The 26708-nt window shown below is 51.9% G+C and overlaps 8 protein-coding genes across 8 annotated transcripts; 5 read left to right on the forward strand and 3 right to left on the reverse strand.

The window, feature by feature from the left end:
* Positions 1 to 520: 520 nt before the first annotated feature.
* Positions 521 to 3548, forward strand: GT037_005706 (uncharacterized protein; the record flags this gene model as incomplete). The annotated part of the gene is made up of 2 exons (XM_038930753.1): positions 521 to 640; positions 699 to 3548. The coding sequence occupies 2 exons, from the start codon at positions 521 to 523 to the stop codon at positions 3546 to 3548; spliced, it is 2970 nt and encodes a 989-aa protein (XP_038786442.1).
* A 1956-nt stretch (positions 3549 to 5504) lies between these two features.
* Positions 5505 to 6224, forward strand: GT037_005707 (uncharacterized protein; the record flags this gene model as incomplete). The annotated part of the gene is made up of 1 exon (XM_038930754.1): positions 5505 to 6224. The coding sequence occupies one exon, from the start codon at positions 5505 to 5507 to the stop codon at positions 6222 to 6224; it is 720 nt and encodes a 239-aa protein (XP_038786443.1).
* Positions 6225 to 6844: 620 nt separating this feature from the next.
* Positions 6845 to 7441, reverse strand: GT037_005708 (upf0041-domain-containing protein; the record flags this gene model as incomplete). Its single annotated transcript, XM_038930755.1, has 2 exons — positions 6845 to 7169; positions 7284 to 7441. The coding sequence occupies 2 exons, from the start codon at positions 7439 to 7441 to the stop codon at positions 6845 to 6847; spliced, it is 483 nt and encodes a 160-aa protein (XP_038786444.1).
* A 292-nt stretch (positions 7442 to 7733) lies between these two features.
* Positions 7734 to 9804, forward strand: GT037_005709 (uncharacterized protein; the record flags this gene model as incomplete). Its single annotated transcript, XM_038930756.1, has 6 exons — positions 7734 to 7816; positions 7891 to 7997; positions 8053 to 8126; positions 8453 to 8548; positions 8610 to 8842; positions 9333 to 9804. 6 exons carry the CDS (start codon positions 7734 to 7736, stop codon positions 9802 to 9804), a joined length of 1065 nt encoding a protein of 354 aa, XP_038786445.1.
* A 36-nt stretch (positions 9805 to 9840) lies between these two features.
* Positions 9841 to 10101, forward strand: GT037_005710 (uncharacterized protein; the record flags this gene model as incomplete). The annotated part of the gene is made up of 1 exon (XM_038930757.1): positions 9841 to 10101. The coding sequence occupies one exon, from the start codon at positions 9841 to 9843 to the stop codon at positions 10099 to 10101; it is 261 nt and encodes an 86-aa protein (XP_038786446.1).
* Positions 10102 to 12168: 2067 nt separating this feature from the next.
* GT037_005711 (c6 finger domain-containing protein) lies at positions 12169 to 14611 on the reverse strand (the record flags this gene model as incomplete). Its single annotated transcript, XM_038930758.1, has 3 exons — positions 12169 to 14135; positions 14181 to 14348; positions 14440 to 14611. 3 exons carry the CDS (start codon positions 14609 to 14611, stop codon positions 12169 to 12171), a joined length of 2307 nt encoding a protein of 768 aa, XP_038786447.1.
* A 1208-nt stretch (positions 14612 to 15819) lies between these two features.
* Positions 15820 to 20664, reverse strand: GT037_005712 (uncharacterized protein; the record flags this gene model as incomplete). Its single annotated transcript, XM_038930759.1, has 1 exon — positions 15820 to 20664. The coding sequence occupies one exon, from the start codon at positions 20662 to 20664 to the stop codon at positions 15820 to 15822; it is 4845 nt and encodes a 1614-aa protein (XP_038786448.1).
* A 335-nt stretch (positions 20665 to 20999) lies between these two features.
* GT037_005713 (ubiquitin-conjugating enzyme) lies at positions 21000 to 21606 on the forward strand (the record flags this gene model as incomplete). The annotated part of the gene is made up of 3 exons (XM_038930760.1): positions 21000 to 21052; positions 21110 to 21381; positions 21431 to 21606. The coding sequence occupies 3 exons, from the start codon at positions 21000 to 21002 to the stop codon at positions 21604 to 21606; spliced, it is 501 nt and encodes a 166-aa protein (XP_038786449.1).
* Between the last annotated feature and the right edge of the window lie 5102 nt (positions 21607 to 26708).

A 26708-nucleotide genomic window follows, 5' to 3' on the forward strand; every position in this document is an offset into this window, starting at 1 on the left:
TAGAAGCTTGGCACGGGCCAGCTCATAGACTTGGAACCTGGAGGCGAGCGGACCGGTATAGCGTCATAGGCAACGGCGTCTAGAGGGCGTTGGTGATATAGTGCAAACGCGTTGTTTTGACTTTTGGACGCTGCCTTGGTTGTCGTGTAGACTGTGTGGCGTGATTGGGAGAAGAAAGGTTTGGACTGACGAGCTTGCGGCTGCAGCTAGGAGTGGTGCAGGTGGGCTGGCCCCATGCAGGTCGGCGCGATACGCTGGACGTCATTCCAGCTGATCGCCCTGACTGATGCGGGACAGGGACCAGCTGCAACCTCGTACCAACCATCGAGACTCGCGCGCCTGTCATGCAGGGATATCTGCCATGTTTGACGTGCTTGTGTGCATGTGTGCAGCCGTGTGTCGCGCCCAGCCTGCTGAGCTTTGTTGATGTCCCCTTATCCCCTTATAATGTCCGTCGGCATGCCTCGCCTACCCTGCCTTGCTGCAGGCCGCCAGGATGCTGCGAAGACTGCACCACGACATGGTTGACGAGAATGCGGGAACGCTGCTGAGGAAGGGCAGCAAGAGACAGAGGGTCTTGAAGTTCTTCAGGTCCTGGAAGCAAAAGCAATCACAGCGACACGACCAAGTAGCTGCACCCGTACGTCCATGGCTCTTTCCTGACCATGAGGAAGCTAATCGCAAACTTGTTATCACAGATACCGCCCAAGCAAGACAGGCCGACCCCACAGTCCCCGCCCGAGCAAACACACCATGTAGAAACTCAAGAGCAATCGAGCACCCCAGTCGACCATGGCAGCACCATGTCTCCTGTCCAAGAGGCGGAGCAGGACCGCGTACCAACACCGCCGCCGCAAGAAACCATGCAAGACAAGGTCGAACCCCTCACCGAGGGCCAGCTCCGTACCCTCTTCGCCGGAGCCCCTCAGTTTAGCGTCACAAAGACAGACAGCCGCTACATACCAACAGTCTCCTACCCTTGGAACATTGACACTGCTCCAAAAGAAGTTACCGACACAGTGCCTCTAGTCGAGCCTGCCTTTTCAGCTGCGACCCTACACGAGCATCCGTCCAAGACCCGGCCGCTACCAGACACTTCGAAACAGTACAACGGATATCGAGTAGATGTGGTCGAAGTACCAAGCATGCTTAGTGCTCAGGGTGTCGAACCGGGCACTATTGGCTTCTCACATTTCCTCGAGTTGCCCAAGTCTGACACTCTCGCCAATGAATTGGAACAATCTCAATCAAGCAACGACTCCTTCGAGTCAGTTAAGAACAAGGAGGCACTGCAAACATCTCCCGAGCGTCTGGGTATTCGTCCGGTCGAACTGAGCTTGATATACGACCGTTTGATAGAGTTCCAGGACATGTACGAAGCCTTCCAAGATAGTCCCGAGCCCATGACCATTCTGAACAACCAGAGCGCTGGAGACCTCTACGCAAATTTGTTCACCAAGTTTCTTACGCCACCGGGTTACGATGGCTCTACAGATGACCCCACTGGGTTGCAGACGCAAATCGTTGCCCTGCTCAGGGTCTTGGGGCTGAAGGGTGTCTGGTATGACTTCAGCCTTGTCGAGTGGAGGATAAGACTTGGGCAATTGTTGTGGAGTGAGCCTGAGCCAACATCCGAACATGAAACTCAGCCAATGTGGACGGAGCGGGAGATTCTGTTGCTGCAAATCACCTTGGCCTGTGAGCTCTTGCTTCGACTAGATGCCTTCACCAATGCCGATGCGACCGACGCCCAGGTCCGGCTTCAGATTGACGCAAAGGACATTGAAGGATTTCTCAAAATCAAGACGAAAAAGGTTGATTGGGATTTGGTTCTAGCGCGGAGGTTTCTCGACAACATTGTCATCATGAGGGGCAGCGATGCACCAGTTTCACCCAAACCCAAATTGCGCGGACTGCTGTCGCTGCTCGGTCAAGGCGCCCACGCAGAGATACCGCAGTCAGACCTTGTCGTACTTCCACAACATCAATCCCAGCAACTCTCTGGGCTGCTTCACTTCGCGAAGACACTCCAGTGGCCCAACATTGACGCAGTCTCGACGGATCTGGCTCGGAAGCTTGGTGAACAAGACAAGGCGGAGGACGCCACACCATCATCACCCAGTGGAAGAATGCCTGACTTGTCCACTCCTTCTGGTATCAGCGTGTACGGAACGCCGTTGCAAACACCGCTCGCCTCTGGTCATCAGCTAGACAGCTACTTTGGCCATGTTGGGAAGCCTGCCCTGAACCGCAACAACTCTCGCGCATTACGCATGCCACTGTCCCCCATCTCTACAGTCCCCGAGAGCCATGCCAACTCCAACTTTAACATTGGAGGATGGCTCAGTCGGTCATACCTAACTGGTCTTATCCTTCCCGGAGAAGCAATCTCGCATTTTCTTGTATCGACACTGCTTGAGAATGACAGTACTGCTATTGCCAACCTAGGAGAATCGGCGAATCTTTACGGCGGGTTTACCTTTGGTGAGAGAACATTCTGGAGCAAAACTTCTGTCGTCGGGCGTATTTTAGCCTGTGTCAAAGGCTCCACAGAGTGCATGGGCTGGATCTCATGTCCAAAGGTACCCGACAGCCCCAGCGAGCGTTGGTACTCGATATACAGCGAAGTCCTTCCCCACGAAAACCGCTTGCGATTGAGAGATGGTTTGGACGTAGTCGCTCAAGAGTCAGCTACTGTGCCTGTTGACGCTCTGGCTTCAACAAAATCGGAGGACTTTGTGCTCCCTCAAGATCTTGACTCTTCTCCGACTTCTTCCATCGCCTTCTTGCAGTGGGAACTGGTTCCAATCAACACGGACCTCATCGATGGTGACAGCTTGACAGGCCCACCAACTGACAGCGATATCCATGCCCCGTCGATGACATTTGTCTCTGGGGTAGTGAGCCACACTCTCACTCTGGCATACGATGTCCAATTCATCACTTCTTTCCCCTGTACCACTGCAGCATCTGCACCTCCGTCGTTGACTCATCGCCCCAAGGTCATGAGACGTTCGGTTACCGGAAATATTTCGCGATCTTCTTCGAAACACAGCGTGACATTATCACGCCGCAACAGCCATGGCTTCGAGCCACTCCTATCACATCCTCCAGACGCTGCAGATATTACACCGAAGCGCATGTACGAGCCACCTACTGGACCAGAAGCCGAAACGCTCGCAACAAGCAGCAAGCCCATGAACGCGCATCCTCTGCATAAGTCATATACCTACAAGATGGTGCCAGTCACTGATATCCTTGATCCTGACTTCCTGCTGCCATTCGAGCTTCACACGTCCAAGTCTACGGAGCGTTTGCTCGATCTTTCACGAAGCAACGACAGCGAAACAGAAGAGATGATCAAGAATAGTAAGAAATCCGTGCTCGTACTTGATGCTCGGACTTCATCAGATCTTCAGTTGCTCGCACGAGCCTGGTGTGCGGAAAAGGGCCTGCACGCAATCGTGAGCAATGTAGGACGCACCTGTTTGGGTTGCTCCATTCGACAAGCTAGAGGCTTGGGTATCAACATCGTAATCCGGGTGTAGAGAAGCACGATGGTATGCTCGGATCTGCCAAAGCTGGAAAATTTTGTCACCTTTCACAAATTGTTACATTTCCTCCCGCGTGGGGAGATGTGGTTTAGTTTTGCTACTGGCGAGTACTGCGGGCGCATATATAAGATACCCAAATAGTGAATGAATACTACTGTTAATTTACATCGAGCATTCTGCGTTACCAATCACACACCTGTTTGAGGATCCCGCGAGACAGGAATAGCATATACCTACCCTTAAGGCCTATCACAACGAGCCATGACGATCAAAGCGCAAACCCCGAGTTCTGATGCAATCATTGCGCGCAGAGGCTGTGTGGTTTTTCAGGCTGTTCATTCGATCGGCGCGCGCAGCCACGTGCCACTAGCCGATACGGTGGCTGTGTGTCCGTGGGTGGCCTCACGCGAAGCGCGTTTGAACTTCGCGAGTCGAAAATTAAATGTCGTGCATCCCACTCGTATCGCAGTGAACAAAGACTCTACAACGTGTCAAATTCATCTAGATCGGTCGCGATTCCGTTTCTTATTAGCATACATCGTTGTTTCTCCCTTACAAGCTCATCTGTTCTTACATCATCCATCCTACAGGGGGTCTCGTTTAGCACCTACCACCGACTACCAAATTCACCCAAACCCTGAGCCAATCTCACCAATTCCATCCAAGATGAATTACGCCCCAGTCGAAGCCAATACAGAGGAGTTCACAACTGAGCATAATGAACCAAAAGACTGCTGTACACGATGCATTCAGCGGCTCGACTGCACGTTAGCAGGACCTTGGTGCATCGAAGCCATCATTGCTTGTTTTGCCAGTATGGGAGATTGCTTGGGAGATTGTTGTAGTAGTTGTGGGGACGGATGTGGAGACTGCTGTACCGAATGTATCAAGGTTTGTACCTAATGGGAGTCGTCAAAAAGGAGGGGAAGAGTGGGGAGGGGCCTTCATGGGTTCGCGATGTCTCTCATTAGACGAATATGACCCTGTTGAGATATCCTCTGGATTGCGATGGTCATTAGTGGCTCGCCACTTGTCTTTGGGTCATCGTAGAACCAGAGGACGGCAACCGAAGTTCGGCGTTGCGCACACGAGAAAGAGAAGTGGAGTTGGAATAATAATCGGACGGTGCCATAACGATGCACGATAGAGCGGATGCGATTACCTTGAACGTATGACCAAACGACATGGAGCACTTGCCAACACGACTCTCAAGAATGTATAGCACGTGCATGCCGCCATGCTGACGGGCCCGATTCTTGTCTGTCTGTTATATTTCACACAACGACGTTCCACTCAACTTCTACCATATCACTATTACTGCAGCACCTTCGCTACCATCTGCCAGTATCAATTTTCATCTCTACGACTATCAGAGGTATTAGACCATGGCAACGATCTAGAGCTCTGCTAACAAGGCGCAGCGCATTCATTACACTTCAAAGCCGGCCTTAGCGTTCAGGAACGACCACTGTTACTGTTAAGCATTCGCTCGCGACGTTCGCTTTGTAGCTATTGCAGTCGGAGGCGCACCTACCCATTCGCGAAGGGATACACTGTTCCATAAACCATACGTCCATCCGCCCACCCATCATGCCTAGAATATCACGACGCATGAAATATAAACGTATATACTGTTGCTACACAAGAATAGATCGCAGAATCTGTCCCCTCTGCGGAGACGAAGTGACCAAATGGAACTTTCAAGGTAAAATCGAACATTGCTTTCGCTGTCGTAAGGCTCTTGTATGGGACTCTGCAAAAAAGGTCCAGTTGTCAAGGGTCCGAGGTCGGCCAACTTTGAAGTTCTGCGGTCGTGGTTCACCGGCTATGAGCACGGTAGAAGAATGCAATGAATCTGGAGAGGGCCATTCCAGACGGAGTTCGTGGAGCAGTCCCATAGACGACGATCTATGCACCCCGGACAACGATTCACTGCGCTCGTGGATCACGATGACATCCCAAGATATGGGCTCTTCTATCAACGACGATAGTGACGGTGATGCGGTGGTCGCATGCGAGAGCATAGGATCAGATACCAAAGACGACACGGTACCAGCGCGAATGACCAGCTCGACTCTGCCACAAGACGAGCAGTTGACAATGAACGCCTTGGACACAACCAACGAGGATGACACAGTTTCTCTGCTTCCAGCAACTGCTGTACCCGAGCCGATCGCCGACGCTCCACATCCGACATCTCCACGTCCCATATCTCCTCGTATAACGTCCCCAAATCCCATGTCTCCTCGCGCGTCATCTTCGAGTTCATCATCTCCACGCCCATCGCCTCTACGTCTGATACCTAAGAAGAAGACATGTAGATTTAGACAACGATTCAGACGCAAACGACGCGAGCCTATGGAGCCGAGCCCGTCTCTGGAAGACCTCATCAGCATTCCAGAGGTTGTACCCCAACCCCGCGCTGCAGAGCTTCTCAATACCCTTATCCTCGCTAGATCTACTCACGGACGAGGAGTTGCTACAGAGCCTGTCACGGCGTCTTCCGCGCTAGAATCCCGAGCGCCTGATGACATTCTCCAGCAACACGCCGCTGAGCTCGACGATGCTCTTGCACAACTCGAATCGCTCCAAGTTGACGGTAATGACGAGGAAGGGTCTGCATCCTGTAGGCGGTCATCCTTTTGGTCCCAAATCTTTTGTTTTCTGTAGTGCAGAGGGCTCCGGATATTATCGAGGAGGCAGAGAGGATGGAAGAAGTATGAGGTACTGGCTTAGGATAGGCGCGCGTATGCATCCGTGCGTATGGAAATGAAAGGCAGATCGATGTAGGAAATGAAAACCAATTCATGGGTGAAGATGGGCATTAAACCTTTGAAAGCCTAGTGTCCGAGGAACTGCTTCGTCTGGTAGCACAGTGGAGATAGGATCCCCCCTGCATAATTAATGATGAAAGCGTAATATATCTCTTCATGATGTCTCCAAGAACCTTGATGACTAGAGCGCATCATAATCTACGCTGCGTGTACCAGATTTCTGTGTCGTTAGGCCGGTACTTGTGGCGAGGATGTGGGACGGCACATGAAGTCAGGTAGGAAATGGCGTACACGAAAGCTGTGGGGTCTAAAGAACTTGATTGCTGAACTTCTTTACTGGTTGAAGCGAAGAAGTATCATTCACTATATCGCGCCGGTATATATGCTTTGACACAATTCCATGATAGATGTACATGCAGCTCTTGCCGTGCTCGAATCAGCCCACGCTCAACAATCAGCGTTCCGGCTGCAAGCCCACCTCTCACCTCCACCTCGTTATCTTTCCTTGTCCCAGATTTACTTCAGAGCCTTCTCGGCCTTCTGCTCAGCCTTCTCAGCAGTGTGCTTGAGATCCTTCATCTCGCCCTTGGCTTGACCTTCAGTGCCCTTGATAGACTGGTTGTAGGCGTAGATACGGCCAACCTGTGTAGCACCGACGCAGAAGACGAGGAAGTTGACAGCAGCCAAGGCAACGTTCTTGGGGCGGATAACGAAGCACCATCGTGTCCAGATGGCGCCTGTGCACATGAGAGCGAAGTTCTGGGTGAAGGAGAGAGATTCAGCGGGGCGGGAGAAGTCGGAGGCACCGGCGAGGACCATGCCCCATTTCATTACTGGGGCCCTGTGAGAGTGTTAGACTTGTGTGTTCGCTGCTGCGGATGCGGTCCGGACAAAGCGGGGAGCTGCAGCGCATCGCATCGCATAGGAAGATGGAGGTCATGTCGAGGAAGCGTACCAGAAGTGGACAGTCTTGGGTCCGATCGGGCTGTTCCAGAACTTTTGGAAGCCAGCGGGCTCAGCGCCTGCAGCTGTGCCGGCATGTCGGCGGGCATTTGCGCGTTGAAAGAAGGGTCGGAAGGAGCTGAAGATGCGGGAGCCCGGGCGGAACGACATGATGGCCGTCTTTGTCCTTTACTCTCCAAGTTGGCGATGCGAGCAGAAGAGGAATTGAGGCGTCCGGAGTGCAGCTGAGTCCGGGACGATGGTCGTGTGCGTGCGGTCGCGATGTCGGGCTCAAGCCTTGGTGAATGATAAATCCGGAACTACGATGGGGTTGCTCCGGTTCGCCAGGCCGAAACGGGCAAGGCGTGTTCCTGGCAGCTTCCGACCAACATTGAATGTCGCTGCAGCGCGGGTGACGGCAGACACCGATTGATACCCCCACACCACATTAACGGTCCTTACAATGGCGTCAAAAGCATTTGGAAATGGCCTCAAGGAGCTGAGGTTCTTGTTCTGCCAGACTAGCGAGCACAGCGCCGCCACAAGGTATGCGACACCCAAGTGAGGAGCGCAACACGATGCGCAGAGCACCGAACGAGCTGGGCTGATGGAACATACAGGAACTTCCTTACACGAAGCTACCCCGCCATGAAAAAGGCCAACCCCTCCGTTCCCATCATGATCCGCGAAGCCAGCGGCACCCAGCCCACCGTATATGCGCGATTCGGTGCGTCACACCCAAGGAAAAATACAGGAGACATAATGCTAATAATCTGGAACAGACTTTGGAAAGGAGAGGAAGCTGTCGCTAAAGGGTCTGGACGACAAGAGCATCGAACAACAAGTCGCGGACCTTGTACAAAAGGGCGCATGAGTATATAAACAGAAAGAGAACAAGTGAACAAGACAAGAGCCGCAGGTGAAGAAGCAAGGGCATACATCCAGCTCGAGAGAGCGTAGCACAGTAGCTTCGGTATAGCCCAAACTGAACATCCTCGAAGATATCCCCTTTCACCTGAAGTGACATTTCACCATTCACCCATCTCGTCCCATCTCCATACCTATCATATAAGCGTCTCAACCTCCTGTCCTACTGCTGTTTCTCTGTCCTCGCAATACCTCATATACCTGCTACGACAGTCGAACCTCTGCCTCAAACCTGCAAAAATAACAACTCTAAAGACTACACATCTAACAATGTCTTACTCAGCCCCATTCCAGCCAAATCCCGACTACGATGTCGATGCCGCGCTCCTAGACATCCTTGTCTATACTCACGTGAGTACCTCCAAGCATCTCTGTCATTTCCAGGTCAGCACTGACATACTATCTTGTATAGCACCCCGCTGTCTCATCTGGCCCAGCAGCAGATGTGCTTGCGCGCATCGAGAAGAAGTACCAGGACTGCGTCAAGGCCCTGGAGGAGCGCAACGCCGCCCTGGAGGAGCGCAACAACGCCCTGGTGAAAGAGGGAGAGGCTGCGGCCGCCAAGATTGAGCACCTGGAGACGGAAGTCTGCGCGCTGGAGGGGGATGTGGAGACGCAACTGGCGGTCCTCCAGGACAGGGCAGAGTGCGTCTTCGTTCAGACGCATATCGTGCCAGACAAGGTGGTGGTTCTTCGCGTTGGGGAGGACAAGTGGAGTGGAATCTTCAAGGAGGCTTGAAGAGCTTTTGGGTCGTGTCGTGTAGTTGTCTTCCCTGCCCTCTTTTCTCTCTCTTATCTGTCTTTGGTCCGTTGATAGATGTTCCTCTTCGGCAACGGCCTTTGGGCCTAGAATCACATCATGTTCTCTACCGCACTTGAACATCTTCTTAGCTCCAGTGCATGACAATGTCTTATGTTACTGAACTGGTGGACGGACAATGCTCTACATTGTTACTACACACATTCTAAGCATGATACTTATAAGGTTATCCTATTGAGCGACATATACCTTCCATAAAGCTAGAATTAGGCACTTGGTTCAGAGTTTACTGTATCCTCCAAAGTACCGCATATGCCGGTGCTTGACGATCAGTAGCCCAACGTCTCATACCGCAATCACCCTAAAACCTAGCAGCATGTCCGCTAAATTCACCTCTAAACCTCAGCAGCTGAGCTTCTTCGACAAGATACTTCGTCGCAACGACTCCGCAGTGGCTTTGTCATCGGCATCGACCACCTCTTCTATCACTCTCTCATTCGCGTCTCTCTCACAGGAGAACGATCAGCTAGCTCAGGACAATGCTCATCTACAAAGGCGTAATGGAGAGCTGACTCAACAATCTGAGCTCAACCAGAACCTCTTCCAGCAAACCTCCGAAACGCTCGCTGCCAAGGAAAGCGAGATCACTGACTTGGAGGAAGCACTCATTGATAGGGATAGCGAGATCACTGACCTAAAGGGGATTCAGAAGGAGCTCAAGGAGTGTATTCGTCGTAACGACGATGCTAGCAATGAAACAATACACACCCTGAAGCTTCAGCTTGAGGATCTGTCAAAGCAACTAGGGGAAGCACACGATGCGGCTACTAAACGTGACGTTACCTAGACGAAGTCGAAAAATCAGCAGAAGCAACATCTCACAATGTTTGAGGGCGAGCAGCAACAGAGCCAGCAAGGACCCAACGATTTCGTTCTTATACACTGGACTAAGCTTCACGCGAAGGATAAAACAATCGAGTTCTTGCGCTGCCGTCAGTCCAAGTCTGACAAGCGCATCGCTAGACTCAAGGTGCGGCTGGCCGCTGCAGATGAATTGGGTCGAAACTGGGTGCAGACGATCACGCTTGCTAATTCCAAGGTCAAGGTGATTGAGACAAAGCCTCAAGTTGGTACTGAGCATTAGAGACAGACAACGCAAGATGACACCGTAGTAGGAGAAAACAATCGCGCATTAGATCACATCCTGGCAATTACTATTATATATCCCAGAAGGTTTATTCATTAGTCTTTTTCAGACAATGAGACCATTATAAATGCTCGTCCAACTTCAATTTTATTCCACTTTTCCAGGCTGCAATATCTGTAGTACACTCACAGTCACACCCTCGGCAATAGTTTGGTACGGTTCGCAATGCAAGCTCTATGAGATCAGTATTCAAGGTGAAACGTGAGGCGAAGACGCCACCAATGTGTCGATCACATCAGGTGAGAAGGCGTGTATCGTGGTTGAGATTGTTTTTCTCCGGCGCAATACGCCACCAATAGTGCCCCTGAATCAAACACATCTGTGCATCCGTTGAGTCTTTCGACTACGATAGTAGCGTGGTGGACGTGGTTGATGCCTGTTGAATCTGGTGTTCCGTGGTACATATAGTGGGCTGTCAGGCGCCTGTCCTTGATGTGTCATAGTCCATCTCTGGCTTAAAAAATCCAGGAAAGAATGTACCTGCATATCTGATAAATTCAACTATGCAGATTCCCGTCAATTACGTTGTAATTCGGATCGTTACTGAGATGGTGCACGACTTCTTTGAGTTCTGCAGGGTGTCCTGCGCAAAAGGAGATTTAGAACAGAAGGCGGGTACCTGCTGGAGATTTGCCTTCTTTGGTCATCACGAAGAGTTGAAGAATGACGCGTAAATCTGACTTGACAGTGTGACTGAGGGAATTAGCTTGGGTCGTTCGGAATGCTCAGAACCACACTTGGTGCATAATTGTTTTATGTCGATACACAATCGTGACTGAATGATCTGGCGCTCCCGAGACTCTGTGTCTTTTTACGATAACGCAATGCCGTATCTGCAGTCCGGCCTTCTGTCGTATCTGCAATCTGGTGCTTGGAGCTCGGGGCATCTAAGCGAGAATACCGGGACTTGTTAAACGTCCGATTGTGCGAGGCGTTCCTAGTATGCATTGCTACTACTGTAATATGCCACAGGACTCGGCCCTTGCTGCGTATGTTCGTTCAACATGGTCCCGGGGGCATAATAGTTCTGTTGCCCATGCAGATTCATGTTGCACGTCGGATATCTGCAGCTTGCTAGCCTATGTTGGGTAAGAGGCTGACCTGAATGACGACTACGTGGTGTGCAACGCTTGACAGGCATCTTATGATGAGTGTGATAGGTTGCATATTTGACGTAACAGGTCGAATCTGGCTGCCTATGATACGTCTCCAGACTTGATGATCGATCCTTGGAGCACGGCTCATGCGTTCCGTAGCGCTGTGACGCCGTGTCACGGTTGGCTGTTCTTGACAGCGAGTACTGCAGTCAGTGGCTGCGTTCTGACAGCCTGCACCTGTCTGGCGCCGCCACTGTAGTATACAAGAGCGTGTCTTCATTCCGGATTGTCTACAAAGACGTAACCCATCTCGAGACGGGGTGTAGTGTGTCTTGCGCCGGCACGTTAACACTGGGGCCCATGTAGCACATGTGTACCTGAACGATCGCGTCATACCGATCAGCTAAATAAACACATTCTGAAACCAAGAGAGGTCCTTGAATTCTCAGAACAGACTAAACCATTCATTTTCGCCAATCAAACTGGATGGCATAGTATTCGTGCGAACGAGGACCGATTAAGTAGGATCGATATGGTTGCAGCAATATGCTGAGAAGAGCCGGGAAGCTCCAACATTACAATCGGCCTCAAGGCATGATTCCCTGAATCGCGCTTTCTTGGGCGATTTTTTAATAAGCTCCTCCAAGCCTTGGAAAATGCTGAACGACAGTTCCTTATATCGTGATGCAAACTCCCCAAGAGGCAAAGCGAAATGGATGTAACTCCAAAATGCGGACGCGTGTGCTCAACTCAGCGGCTGCAAAACGCTGTGAAACTCAGGCGTGAATCATGATACAGTCGCACCAAAAGTTACTGACTCGCTGACCCGAAAGAAATGCCGCTCCTTGTGATACCGCGTGAAGAGGTAGTGGACGCGGCAGTGAGTAAGTACGAGCCTGGCTGATGTTCATCCGAGCAGGATCTCCCACTGCCATTCTTTCATGACACTCAACCAATGCAGGCGATCCTTGACTGTAACAATCCCGTCTAGGTTCTCCGTATCATTAGGTAACGCCGATTTCCAGTCCGATGTCTCTTGGCAACAGAAGTCGCCGTTCCCGTCAAAGTCACTAGAAAAGACGCTGTCCTCGTGTTCCAAAGCAACGTCTGGCGAGAAACTGTGGCTGCGCATATCATTTAAGTGTAACACACGCTCTGATGCGCGGGCGTCTCGTCGGCTCCAGACCTCTTTTGTAACTTCCAAGCATCGTTCTATAATTCCAAGTTTCATTCTCGAGGACATCAAGCGCCAGCGCTCTGTGACCCATTCGCGCTCGTCCGGCTCAACTGCCTCGCAGCCAGCGGACATCAGTGGGTAAATATGAACGATGATTGAACGGGAGCGCGGGTGTACCGTGGCCAGATCGCAAAGTACTCTCTTTGCGAGCACACTAGGTGACTCCGATGGAATTTCCGGTACAGCTTGATGGAGGTAGAGTAGTGTGGCATTTCGGTAAGCTAGTGCAGTTTTGATCGTGTCATGTGGGCTTGTCGTCTCGTCTTCGGGATCTTCGATGAAAGAAGGGGGAGCCCATTCTTCGAGCTGAGATTTCAACTGCACTGCTTGTGATATGATAGTAGGCCCATTACTGTCAGACTTCCGTACTTTTCTGACCAGGTTTGCTACCCGGCCAATAATCGGGAAAAGTGTATGCGCACAGCCCATCAAAGGGTCAAGCGTAGTTTCTGTCTCGCCAGTAGCATATATACTTTCCTGTATAGTGTCTACATCGTATGCTTCGTCATCATCAGCGGACGTTAAGCGGGCAAGCACGTCCATGTAGATCCATGTGTTGCACAGGAACTTTAGCCGCGTCCATTCCTCGCCATGTTTTGGCTTGTGGCGATGTTGCACGAGGGCCTGGTTGATCAAAATCTTGGCCCCCTTGATGTGGTTTATGCCTGTGCTGATATGTTGATCCCATGATTCGGCAAAAGCCAGTACTAGTGTGGTAGAGATAGCTGCATCAACACGCATATTTTGGAGGCCAGCAGCTAGTGCATGTACAGCATTTCGCATATGATCGATGCCTTGAATACGCAAGGTGGGCATATCTTTCGACTGGTGAAAGGAGGTCATGGATGCGATCGCATGGTAGAGTGCTGGGCAGTCTCGTGTGAGAGGCCAGATAAGAGTTCGCCATGGGTTTTCCGTGGGTCCATCTTTCACTGAGAGTACACCACAAGTATCTCTGTCGTAACGTCGTGTAATTGATTCCGCCGATGTGAGAGATAGTTGTACCTGGGCAGGTATCTTGAAATCGGGAGAATTCGAAGAAGATCCTGAAGAGCTCGATGGTGAGGGAGATGGTAATCGCGTGACGAAATTTGCAAGGTATCCATTACTGTCGCGCACTAGTTCTTCAATCCCGTCTTCCTCCATTGAAGCTGGGGGTGTTAGGCCTGTGGGCTGGTAAAAGGCCTCATGTTGAGACACGAAAGAGGAATACTCCTCTGGTGGTTCGTTGAGATCAGTTCCTGGTTCGAGAAGGTCTAGAAGTCCAGGTGACTGGCCAGGAGATGCACTTGACTCGGTGTTGGCCTTTGTTTGCACAGTGGTCGTGCTCTCGGCCCCCAAGACGCTTTGTGACCCGAATGATCCCGGCGCATATGAACCTGCAGGCGATATGGACATAGGAGGGACGATAAAGGGTGAGGCTGCCGAGACGGCGAAGAGGTTCTCAGTGGGTACAAATGAGGGCTGTGAGAAGGATGTCTGTATAGGTGGGCCATGCATGAAGGGGTACGGATGTTGACGTGGCGGATAGTACGCGTTGTGCGATGTGCTAGTGAAGGCATATTGATGGTCTTGGAAGTTGGAGTGGCCTTGAGATTGCGAGGGTATAGACGTCGTCGGTACTTGGGGACCTGAGCCTGGACTTGTCAGATGTGTATTCAAATCGTGGCCGACGAACTGACCTTGGCGCGACTTGAGGGGTGCTTTGTTTGAGCTGCTTGGCTCCTCAAACGGTCTCCATTTGAAGTCTTTCTTGTAGCCACCGCAGATCACTGCGCGCCTGGCACACTGCTCGCATGTTGGTTTCTTCTCGTCGCACTTCAGGCGCTTTGCTTTGCAGGTAACGCATCCTGTACAGACACGTTAGTACAATGCTTAGCGGAAGTGCCTCAAGTCATGGCTGTCGTGTAGACGGCAAGAGTCGACAGAGAGTGAGCATACCATTACGGCTCTTGGACTGCTTCCTCTTGGTAACGCCAGCAGTGTCGGAAGCCTTCTTGGGTGCTGGACACGAAGCAGACGCCGTCTTTCTAGTGGGTTTGATGTCGATCGGAGCGGATTCCGGAGGATTTAGCACGAACGAGGGTGACGGAACAGCGATAGCCTCAGCCATCTGCCGCGACTGGTGCGAGCGTTGGTTCCCTGGGCAAGCTCGCTGGCAACTGGTGATCTCATATGCAAGAAGAAGGTGGCCTGCTAAGCAAAAACGAGTAGAATCATCGGGGGTTTTGCAGATAAGCAAGAGAGAGACACTATCTAAAGTGGAGAAGAAGCTGGGGAGATGCGCGGCTACTCGCTAGCGCCGTACTTATCGGGTTCGCGAATCACCTGGGCACGCGTGGGGTACGGCCGCAGCATCATCCTTCATCCTGCGCAGTCGGGTAATCCTCCACAAGAACCCTTGTGACCGGTAATGTGCAGCAGTAGTTACTCGAGTCCAGGAACCTGTGCGACGGCAGACTTCTGGAATTAGCCGTTGCTTTGGCTTCACCGGGTTGTGATGCAGGCGTCATCGGCGCCATCCTGTGTTTGGAACCCGTGCAGCTACGCCTGTCACCCGGCGGTGAACCGCTCCACCAACGGCTCAGCCTTGTTTCGGAAGCGACGCGAAGCCGTCGAAGATCCCGCGGAGCACCATCTCAGGAATGCGCTCGTCGCGGCTCGCATACAAGTTCACGTTTCTAATACTGGATTGAGTCTGCCGGAAGCTGATCCCTTTAGCTTGTGCTAGGTACGGAAGATGCAAGACACTACACTAGTAAACCTTGTCCATATCTCTGCCCTATCCCTCGCCAGTCGTAAGCATGCTGTGTTACTCTGACGCGATATGTAGTGCCCCAATGCCTTCACACCCTCCTCAATCTACTCGAGCACACTGTCAGAGTCTACTGAGCTTGTGCTGACGGTTCCGCCCTTCTTTGTCTTCGATCTTGCACGTGACATCATCGATCGTGACCTCCTGGATGCTTTTCGACCCATTGCTTAGTCCTTGCTGCCGCGAGGCTGGTATGTTTCCCAGCCTCTTGACCGAACGCATCCATGTTCTTCCAAGCTTCTCCAAGAGCAGGTCCGATTTTTCTGCCCGCATTTTGTCCGAAAGCGTCGAGATGCAAGCTGTATCAATGTGCATGGATTCTTCTGTTAATTACAGCTTGTAGAATAAAGACGGGATTACATTACCAAAGGCTATTCCAGGTGTCAAACAAATGCCAGATATCATACAAGCGCTGGAATGATGAGAGAATTGGAAACATTAGGTACCGTGAAAGAGAAACAACCAAGGAAAGAATAGGGTATCTCCCAGTGCACAAGTACACGGCTTCAGTAGTAGCTCAATCCCGAAGCCCTAACCTTCTTCTTCCCCTTCTTTTTTGTCTTCGTGGGCGCAGGGCTGACGACGTTACTGCGTCCACCTAACCTCTCCTTCCTTTTCTCTTCGCCGGTGCCTGCCATTTTGCTGACACCGCCCGTCATGAAGTCTCCATATGCACTCTCAGCATACAGGGCAGGAGTCGTGGTTCCACTAGGCAACCACTCACTGCCCTCTTCCCATGCGAAACCTGCAGCATTGGCGGCGCGCACTCCTTCAATGTAAGCTTCCATTCTGCTGCGCTCATCGTCATCCTCAAGGCCACAACCACACCCGCAACCAACTACGCATTCGCCGTCGTCCATACCGATCTCATCGTCCATGCAGTCCATATGTGCGACGTGTCCACATGAAGGGCAGAGGTGGAAAAGACCTGAAACTCGGATCCAGCAGATGCTGCAGCTGTACACAGGTTCTGATTTAGTATATTTTGCAGAAGCAGTGGTGAGGTTCGTGCGCGAGCGGCCATCACGGCCATCGCGCCATGATGAACCGGCGGAAACGTTTGATGTGCCTCGCGATAGGCTCGGCCTGCTCGCTCGACTGGAAGGTGGCTGCAATCTACTTTGACCAGGTGATGTGCCAAGACCAGCAACACTCTCATCTAACTCCCTTGTCGGGGTTGGAACAGGTATCGAAAGACGAAGATACTGCTCAGCAGGAATGAATGCATCAGGATTCGGTACAAACTCTTCCGGTAGGCCGTTGGCAAATGTTCCAGGTTGAAATTCCATTGCTTCTGGGTTGAAAGAGAAGTGGCGTGGTGATGGACCAGGTGAGCGCTTCATTTGCGTCGTGGTGGGAGTTGGAGGCACCAGCGTAGATGAGGCTTGCGACAAGTGCTTCATCGCTTTCTCGTCACCGTCTTCATCTGCGGTCTGCTTGAGGGCGAGAGACACCGAGCCATGCTTTTGTACGGCACGAGGAGTTTCAGTTGGGAAGTACGATACGAGGCCGTTGAATTTCAATACTTCGGCGCGTACACTGACCAGGCCCCAACGACTGAGCATCTCAGCATACTGTTCGCGCCATGCCCGATGCAGCCAGTCTTTGCTTGTGTCTAATAGCGGACGACTGAAGCATGCTTCATCGTCGAACTGGTCTTGATTTTTGAGCGTGACTTTGATAGATCCTTTGGTACTTGTGCCGTCTCGAGGCGGGCCAGGCACGGTATTCTCTCTTGTACCCGTTGTAATGTAAGCCCCGTCGTCATCGACTCTCTCATATTCAGAATCGGAATCGTCGATGTAGTTGACGTTGACTTGTTCAGATTGTCCGAAACTGGCTCGCTTGCCGTGTTTTGAACGTGAGCTTGACATGTTACTCTGGTCATGGGAGTCACTACCATAGAATGTGGTTGTTCCCCAGGTGACAGCACTGGTGGGTGCGGACGTGGAAAGGTCATCCATGCGTGATCTCACTGGCGGTGAAGAAGAAATTGCGTTTGCAAAGGGACGCGACAATGCAGCAACGGCACTTGCAAAATTTGCTGTTGAACTTTTCTTGTGGGCTGTGTGGCTCTGCTCGGGCGATGTCCCGTACGGTGTGTGATTAGTCGTGTGCGCAGTTCTCGTCGTAGACGCCCTGGACAAGACAGGTGGGGTGTTACCGGTAGAGTATGGCGTGGCGGGATCAGAGCTGACATGATCGCTGCCCCATGGACCATTCGAACTTCCATGGCTTCCATATGTGTCGAGGTTCTTTGCCAATCTTTGCCACGAAAACTCGTTGGCTGGTGTCGCAAAGCGCGAATGTGACGGCGTAGACGGCACAGAGATCGTAGGCTTGAACAAACTCCACGCAGCGTCCACAGAGGAGAAGTAGTCTAAGGAGAAGGCCGGTGCCTCCATGGACATAGGAAGCTGAGACTGCCGCAGTTTAGCCATTGCTGAGGTCACACCTTCACGGGCAGCAGGTTCCGCGAAGATACATGACAGCATAGCAAGCATCTGTGTATCTGCTAAACGTTCGAAATGGTCAAAGAGCGAAGGTATCACCCATGTCACAACAATGTGGTGGCCCCATTTTACCCGTGCCTTAAGCCTAGGGTTTTTCACTGTGTCTGCTTCGTCAAACTGAAGATCTAGTCCACTGTCTTTGCGTTTGATCCTCACAAGAGCTCTCCGGGCAAGCACAAGGACTTGATCTCTCCGGTACTTTTGAGGCAAAATCTCCAATGGCACTTCGTTACTCAAAATCAGTTTGCAAAGGATCCAAATATCAGCCAGGTCGTTGTAACCATACTTTCGAGCTACCTCAGAGTTGTGCTCGCATATGAGTGGTCCAGGTCCAAATATTCGGTATTCCTCTGCCAATTCACGCTTACTGGGAACCAAATCCTCTGTAGCCGAAAAGAGTATGGACACTGTAGATCTAGCCTTGACTGCCTGCTTTCCTACGCCGGTCGAAGATGGTAATGAGTTCCGCGACTGAAATCGGGACGCAGACTTCTGCCAAGCCAGTGGTGGTTGAAAATTTCCTATGTGTGCATTCCCTGCATGATCGGTACCGGATGACGATGATGGGGTGGAAGATGTTTCCCACGACCCGACCGATGATGATGGCGATGATCCACCGTCGGAAGCCTCGGGACGTCGAGACGTGAAACGGCCGAACGAGTCAAAGATGTCATTCTTCAGTACACCTTGTCGAAGACTCCTGGTGATTTGGAACCTAAACGTTTCTGAGCCAGGCATTGACTTTGTGGTCGGTATTTTTGCGACTACAAGCGATCCATCTACCGAGAATCGCGCCGTACACTGTATTGGCAGAGGGATATTAGCATTGGTATGAGATGATTGCATCACATCATCAGTGAACTCGCCCTCGTGGTCCTCATCCTCGCTGGAGCTCTCTCCGGGTAGTGGTCCAAGGTCTCCCAATGGGTCATCATCCTCGGCCAGGTCCAGGCTATCGTCTAGTGCTCGTTCACCCAACGCGTACGAGAGTACTGCCTCCAGCGCCTCTCGCTGTTGATCTGCGCAGGTTTCAGCAATGCGATGCATGTTGTTGATCAGTTCCTCTTGGTTGTCCTTGCTGATCGCGGCTGTCGTTCTCTCGGATTCGATGTCCAGTGGGGTCGGTGCCCTGCCAACAATGGTACCTGATTGTTGCTTTTCGATGGCCTTGGGGTATGAGACCGGGAATTTGATGGTGAACCGAAGGAATACAAGCTTAGGCTCATTTGTGGCGGTATCCCAATCACCCCAGGGTCCGTTGAAAGAAACTTTGATGTGGCGTCGCGGAACATCGATTTCTTCAAAAGCAAGCTTCTTGTATTTGTTGCCTACATAAGAAATCTCAGCACCAAGGTCGTTCTGCTCTTGGAATGGCTGCTTCTCAGTGCGATCATAATGATTGGGCCGAGCTTGATCGTTGACATTGTTGTGGCGATCACCTCCAAATTTGACGCCGTTGATCCATTTCATGTGATTAACGACGCGCGGATCATTGCGCCGAATCGGCCGAGCAGTCATAGTCTCTCGGGGAACTGTCTCGGGATGTATCTGAGGAAGCGTTTGGCCATGGAAGCGCGGGGTGTAAGTCTCTTCGTTGAGTGAGTAGTTCTGTAAAAGAGTTGACAGGTTGCCTTTGCGCTGAGCACGAGGGGGGCCAAATTCATCCTGAGTGGTCGCAGTAGTGGTAGGTATAGGCCCATCCCGATAGGAAACGTACGTAGCACCTTTCCGTGTCGTACTGGGCTTGTCCACAAGTGGATCACCTTTACGGTGGCCGACCCATTTCTCTAGATCCTCAGAAGGTAGCTTGTGAAGTACGAGACGTCTGTCAGTACCCCAAGAAACTAACTGAAAATCGCGGTTATCGAATCCGTCATCGGTGGAGCCGCGTGTACGCCAGAGGAATTCGCGAACTTGGGCATCAGGTTCGTGCTGCTGGAAGACATTTGCGTGACTGTTGGTGAACGTCGAGGGGTCGCTATCATTAATGTGCTTGTATAACCAGAGACAGGAATTGCCGCGTTGGGGCATGGCGAGGATACCGTGCGGAAACGGCGTGTGTCGCGCTCGCCATACAGGGTAATGAGTGCGGATGACGCGGCGAGGGACAGTGATGTTGTCTTTTAAGCCTACATTGTTCCAAAACTTGATAGTTGCGTCGAGGGAACAGGTCATAATTTTATTTGCGTCATTGCGATTCCAGTCAATGCCGTAGATCTTCGTGGTGTGAGCGGTGATGGTAGAAAGAGGGTTCGCTCCGTGACGAGTATCCCAGATATGAAGGTATTTGTCGTGAGCACTTGCAATGATCTTGTCGTTCTGGCGGTTCCATTTGACTTGGGTAGCTCCTGCTGTGTAGTCGGCAAGCTTCAATGGCGCTTGCCTGCTGCGAAGATCATGTACGAAGACGAAGCTGTCTACGCCACACGTTGCCAGGAGGTCAGGATGATGTGCAGAGAAGTTGATATCTGTTATAGCCCTATCATGTGCGCGTAATGTGTATTCGATGGGCGCTTTGTTGTTGTTGTAAGGCATGGAGAGATTGTATACAAGCGCAAGCTGGTTTCGCGTCGACGCGATCCACTCGGCGCGTGCTGCAAAAGGGGACCATTGTACATCTGCGACGTCCCATGAAGACTGGTTCGGGATAAACAGGGGCAGAGACCAGATGTTGTCCAGATCGATGATGCGGAGGCCACTTTTGCTGGCGAGCACCACGTCGCGACCTGCTGGGCTTATGCTTGCGGCGCCAATATCGTCGTCAACCTTGATCTCAACATTATCATCAAATGTTGGCGACTTGAATGCCGATGATGGCCCACCCCCTGTGGCCGCCATCTTGGCTTTGGCAAACGCGGCCGAGTTGGGTGAGAGAGATGGTGGTGAGAGTGTTGATGGTGGTGATAGGCCTGGCCCCTTGGCGCGCCTTCCCGCCGAGGGACATGCCACTTACCAGACTAAGCCTTGTTTGGCAACGTCGGTAGGATGCCCGACCGATTACGCAAGATCAAACCTCGTCATGAGAAGATAGAGCCTCGCACCTTCCTACCCAGAGAAAGAACACTGCATCTTCCAGCCCAGCCTCGACGACGATCGCAGATTCCCACACGTAGACAGCATCCTCCGTGACCACCCCTTTGCTACCATCGACGAGTCCTGCCCCACCTTCAGTTATGGCGCTGCCCAAGCGAATCATCAAGGAGACCGAGCGCCTGGTCAACGAGCCGTGAGCATGTCTTCTAGACGAACGTGTAGGGCGTTGCTAATCCAGACGGCGGTACAGTGTGCAAGGCATCAGCGCGACACCCCACGATGACAACCTCCGATACTTCGATGTCACCATCGATGGCCCCAGCCAGTCTCCTTATGAAGGCATATTCTCACACATGGAAGTCTTCAGACCTTTGCTAACAAGCCTGATAGGCGGCGTTTTCAAGCTTGAACTCTTCCTCCCAGACGACTACCCCATGACCCCACCCAAGGTCCGCTTTCTCACCAAGATCTACCACCCAAACATCGACCGTCTGGGGCGCATCTGCCTGGACGTCTTGAAGAGTATGTCCTCCCTTATCTTGCACTTTAGCGACCCAGCTGATGAGTTTAGGCAACTGGTCGCCCGCGCTTCAGATCCGTACCATCCTACTGTCTATCCAGGCTCTCTTGGGCGCGCCCAACCCGGACGATCCTCTCGCGAACGACGTTGCGCAGGCATGGAAGGAGAACCAGGCACAAGCTATTCAGACAGCTCAGGAGTGGACACAGCAGTATGCGAAGCCATGAGCGTCGAGACCAACGAGATCGCTTGTAGGGGAGATATTATGCGGCTAGCAGAAGCAGAACCGTCGTACTCTCTTCGAAAGAAGGAAGTTTGAAATAGCAGAGAAAAAAAATCTGCTGTGGCTGTTTTCTAGCGACCAGTGCTCAATCTGGTCTCATTTCTGTTGGTGATGGACTGGCCCTTCTGATGTTGCCCATTCTTTTTGTACAATACTGGCCATTGATTGTCTTGCAAGCCTGGCGTTGGATGGACGATTTAGAGAGCATGGCCACTATATATCCCACATTGGCAGGACGGAGCTTCTGGTGGCTCCCTTTGCTGGACCCTGGCCAATATGAAGAACATGGAAATGAATAACGAGCCCAATACTTCATGCCCGCCCTGCTTGTTCTCTTGACTTAGTGCACATGGTATTTGTGGATGCGTATCCATCGAAGAGAATAACATGTATCGCGTCTGCTGCACGGTAATGGACTGCGTAATGCTGTTTATGTTATTAGTTTGTATTCGTTCGTAGCTTCCTTCCTGAGCCGTCGTTGGAAGCTTTTCGGTGGGGAGGCTCGCCAACGCTACCTGCCCCCCTTCGTCGCAACGCTGCTCGCCTCCCTCCCGACCACTCTGCTACCACACCCGAAAGACACCCCAAATCTCCTGCTTTATGCTGCTGTCTGCAGTGCGAGCATCTCGATATGTGTATGTTCATCTCGACCTCTCAGCTTGTGTCGTGCTGTCATGACCGCTCCGCAAGCCAACGATACTCAATCGGCTGACAGGCGTCGATGGCCATGATAACTTTCTCGTCACTCTTACATCATGGTCGCTTTCGAGAGAGACGATAATCTCTGGTGTCATAGCACCATCTGCAGCCTCTTTGATGGCTCTGAGGTGGGACGTTTAGTCGCGGGAGACCGCACAAATCCATCCCCACATTAACGCCACCGCCCTCCCTTCACGAAACTACAACGACCCTGATACCCACAAAGCCTCTCCCACAGAGCCCTTCAATAGAGCTTGCTCATCCGACAGACACTGCTCGATCGTGCGCGATGTAGCATATACGGCTCCCACCATTGTAGCGCTTCGTGAAGCTCCCCGAGGGCACACAGGCGCGCCTCCTGTGCATAAGAGATTTTACCCTAAAAGAAGGGCGTCACAAGCACAAAAGCGACAGGATTGGTAATCGCATCTGTCATGCTGATATGTTCAGGCGTCTGCAGCACTCTCCATAGTGTTCGTAGCTTCAGTACCGATAGACTAGGCGGAGGTCCGCCATGGTCGACAGCAGCCTTAGATTGGTACAGCTGTGCATTCCCATACTTCTTTGGCCCTCACACCGATGCACGCTCCTGACCGAAGATCGCTGCAGATCTACGCGGCAGCCATACAGCTCGTTTTGATAAGGACAGAGCTTGCGCGCCCGTGCAGGCGCTTGGGAAGCCACGAAGACGATAGATTTCGCAAAGGCATATCGGACAACGCGCATAGAATCTCCGCTAAGTTCAGGAGATAAGACACTGCATCGCGACCGCCGACAGGGCACTTGCCAGCAACATTGCTACTGAGAGGCGGTGCTGAAAGCCCCTCTCCTACTTCGGTCTTCGCACGGATAGCAAAAGCTTTGTTCAAACTGACGCTTGCGAGCACCTTTCGATCTCATAAGACAATGTCGACGTTCCACTATTTGCCAGAGTCCTCACCGTTCCCTTCGATCCTACAGCATCACGATGCCTGAGCACCATGTCATACAGGGCGAACGACGACGGAGCATAGTTTCAGCATCCGCTTTACTGGCGTTCGCGTAGGAGAAGGAGCAGGCTAGCGACTGATAACTCTGCACCATGCACCAGCCTTGCGCTTGGTGCATGAGAGGAAGCCACAAGGAATGAGACACATCCGGCCTTAGGAGCCCGCGAGGATTGAAATGCGCCCTCTTGGACATGGATTCTTGACCAGCCGTTGCCGCAGCGTAGGTTGTTATAATGCCTACGACATTGGCATTCACATTGACGACTGTGACTATCAGAAGTCTGGGTATCTCTGCGATATGACTCAACGATGATATCATGCTTAAGCGAAGCATCATCAGCGACGCACATACTGTATGCAATCGACGTTGACAGCGGATGCAAAGGTTGAACAGTGCATCACGTATGCCGCTTCTTGCTTGCAGCATGCTCGTAAGATTGCCATGTTAGGAGGTGGACCGCTGGAGGACGTGTCTCAGCGCTATGGTTGAGTCCTTTCTGCATTTCGACAGCGACAAGCACTACGGTCGCTCAGCACAAAGTAGGCACATAGAAGTCTTACAGCTTCGCCTTGGTGCAAATGTCGGAAAAGAGGTGTCGCCGCTAAGCTCATGTCTCCTCTTAGGGGACAATGCGAAGGTGACGATACCACGGTCGATGTTATTGTATGGGAAGCAACGACAACTTATCTGCGTCGATGTCTTCTACATGGTTTGGGGCTTATCTTTCGACGGAAAGATCAAACCCGCGGTTGATATCACTCGCTGTCTCGCTGTCGTCGTTGGATCACTATTGACTGGAGAATCAACTCCAGGGTCCTTGCAAACTTCAGCGACGCAATCCGACGTTCGGCATTTCGCTCGAAGCAAGCAGGGCTCGCACGCTCAATGTCCCGGATTAGCTAAACTGGTTCGAGATGGGAATCAATCTGACTGTCTTGTGTCCTATGGTTACAGGATTCAATGACGCCGGGACACCGTTGCGACATCATCCATCACTACAGCCACCACCATTCCAACTCTGAAATGACAAAGGGTGGACACGTGTTCTACTCCACCTTGTTGAGGTTTGATCGATTGTACCGGCCGTCACTGGTGATGGTTTGGTCTTTTGACTGACGATTGAGTATCATCATGCGCCAGCGAGTATGACTAAGAATCGGAGCACTCGTATACGCATTGCCTTCAATTGGGAATCCCATCTTAGCAGCGCCAGTGACTATAAGTCAGCCAGTAACGGTGACGTTTTGTTACTCTTAGCATGTATCGCGGTGCGTGCCACCGTCGTTGTTATTGGTAGACACCTGGTTGCTGAGATGGCTCTAAGAGATGTGTCGACGATGATAGTCAGTGGCTTATACCCCTCGTTCACGTTACTGGTGTTCTGTTACGTTTCAAAATCGCTACACTGCTACGAAGCAGATGAGGCTTGGAGTGCGTTCTGTGTGTCGGGATGCAGTTACAGCAATCGGTGTAACATCAGATATCGTAGACGACTCGAGATCTTATGTCTGGTCAAAACATCCAGTACTCGAGCGAGTCGTTCCGCCATTTGCCCATGGTCTTGGGAGGTAGCGACAAGGCAGTGATACCTCGTACACTTCGTCAGTATCCCAAGGGCTGAATCGGCGCCTCTCTTTCTTCGGCCAAAGGTATCCATATCATACCAGATCTTCCGTGTCGAGCACTCTCGGCGTCTTCCTTATCAGCCCAGTCATATGGCATGCGCACCTAACAGCAGCCTGTACCTTAGGTGACTGGCTTCTGTCTCCTGGTCGCGCCTTGCGTGAGTGTTACCGGTCTCTGCTGTATCCTCGAGATCGTTTATTATCTTTCGACTCGAACAGGAGTTTTTGTATCGCCGTCGACGCCGGGGGAGATAGAGTTCGAGGGTCGTGGACATCGTGTCGCTTCGTGGCTTCTCAACTCGATTGTGTTGTGTAGGCGTATAGCTAAAGTACGCATTGTGCGGAAGGGGTGCCTGACTCTCCTTGAGTCCTCGAGAAAGGGGCAACGGCCACGCTGTGCACGTTCAATGCCTTCCCCTGAGTACCATCAGTTTTTACGGTTCTGCATCTCTGTCAGATTTGTCTGCTCCATGTCGCACTGGTTGGGGGCAGGCCATTGGGGAGGCACTCTAAGACAAAGAGGTAACAGTTTTTCCGGTATAACCTAAGGTGGGTGTGAATGCCTCTGGTCTTGTTGAATCCCAGTTCTTCTTATTCTGTAATCACTGCCGCAATGGTGGTGTTCTTGTTTACCTCTCAGAAGACTTGGAAATCCCCGCGGAGTTTGTTGTGGCGAATGTGACCTTGAGGCAGCCCTGAGTCGAGTGCTCCCCAAACCGAGGGCTATGACCATCTCGCTGCGGTTGTTGGTGATACTTTCTCGGCCTTCGTGATGGAGGCCGGCTTGTCATCATCGCTGTGCTTGAATGTTGCGCATAGGAGGCCGCTGAAAACCACGACAGAGGTTTCGGCCGCGAGGATCTCGCTCGATGGGCTTTGCCGTAAGCAAGGCGCTGTGACAGACTTCCTGAAGGATTTTCAATCTCGCAAAGCCATCAAAGTTCTGCGCGAGAGGTACCTGCCTCATAGCTGGCTGTTACTTACGAGTTGGTGTGGAAAGTCCGCTGTTGCGCTGGATGTCTACAAGAGGCGCAGGCTAGATGCTCGATACTTCGACTGCATAACCTATCGAGTAGCGTCCTCTTCTCTACTCTCTTGGAGTCGGTTGACATGCTTAAGGCAGTTGCCACTTTGCTGGGTGTTCCGCAAGGTATCGTCGAAGCTATCATCACTCCGAGGTCCGCAATGGAGTCATGTTGGACGCGTATGATATCTCTTCTAATTACGAGAGCTGGATGCTGCAGCTCTCAAGAGTATTAGTATGTTGTTCGGCTGCGCAATGTTGGTGTTGTGGTGGTGTTGTCGCTCTCGAGGGGGGGCAATATCGAGTCAAACTTGCGCCAAGGCTCACCACCGAGCCAGATGAGATGCAACACCATATCAAGCTGTGTTGAGAGTGCTTCGAGCATGTTCCTCATGGCATTGACGACCTTGTCAGCCCAACACTGGTGTAGAGTGATCTATCAGTGGAGATGGACAGGGTTGAGTTTATGGCCGCGGAGGAGGACTCGTTCGGAGAGCAATCACCCCAGCGAAGCTGAGCATCGGATCAGGCGCCACAATGCAAAATCGGTGCTCCTCGTCACCTGGACCCCTTGAAACCTTGTCGTCGCCTACCTTAGCGAAATGCCCACGCTGCCGCCTCTCCCCTCAGACTCCGAAATTCGGTTGGATCAACCCCTCCTTTTAGCTTGCGGTATATATACGCCAGATTTGGTCTCTATTCCATCAA

Source organism: Alternaria burnsii, assembly GCF_013036055.1.
Source record: "Alternaria burnsii strain CBS107.38 chromosome Unknown 732, whole genome shotgun sequence".
NCBI classification, from domain to species: Eukaryota; Fungi; Ascomycota; class Dothideomycetes; order Pleosporales; family Pleosporaceae; genus Alternaria; species Alternaria burnsii.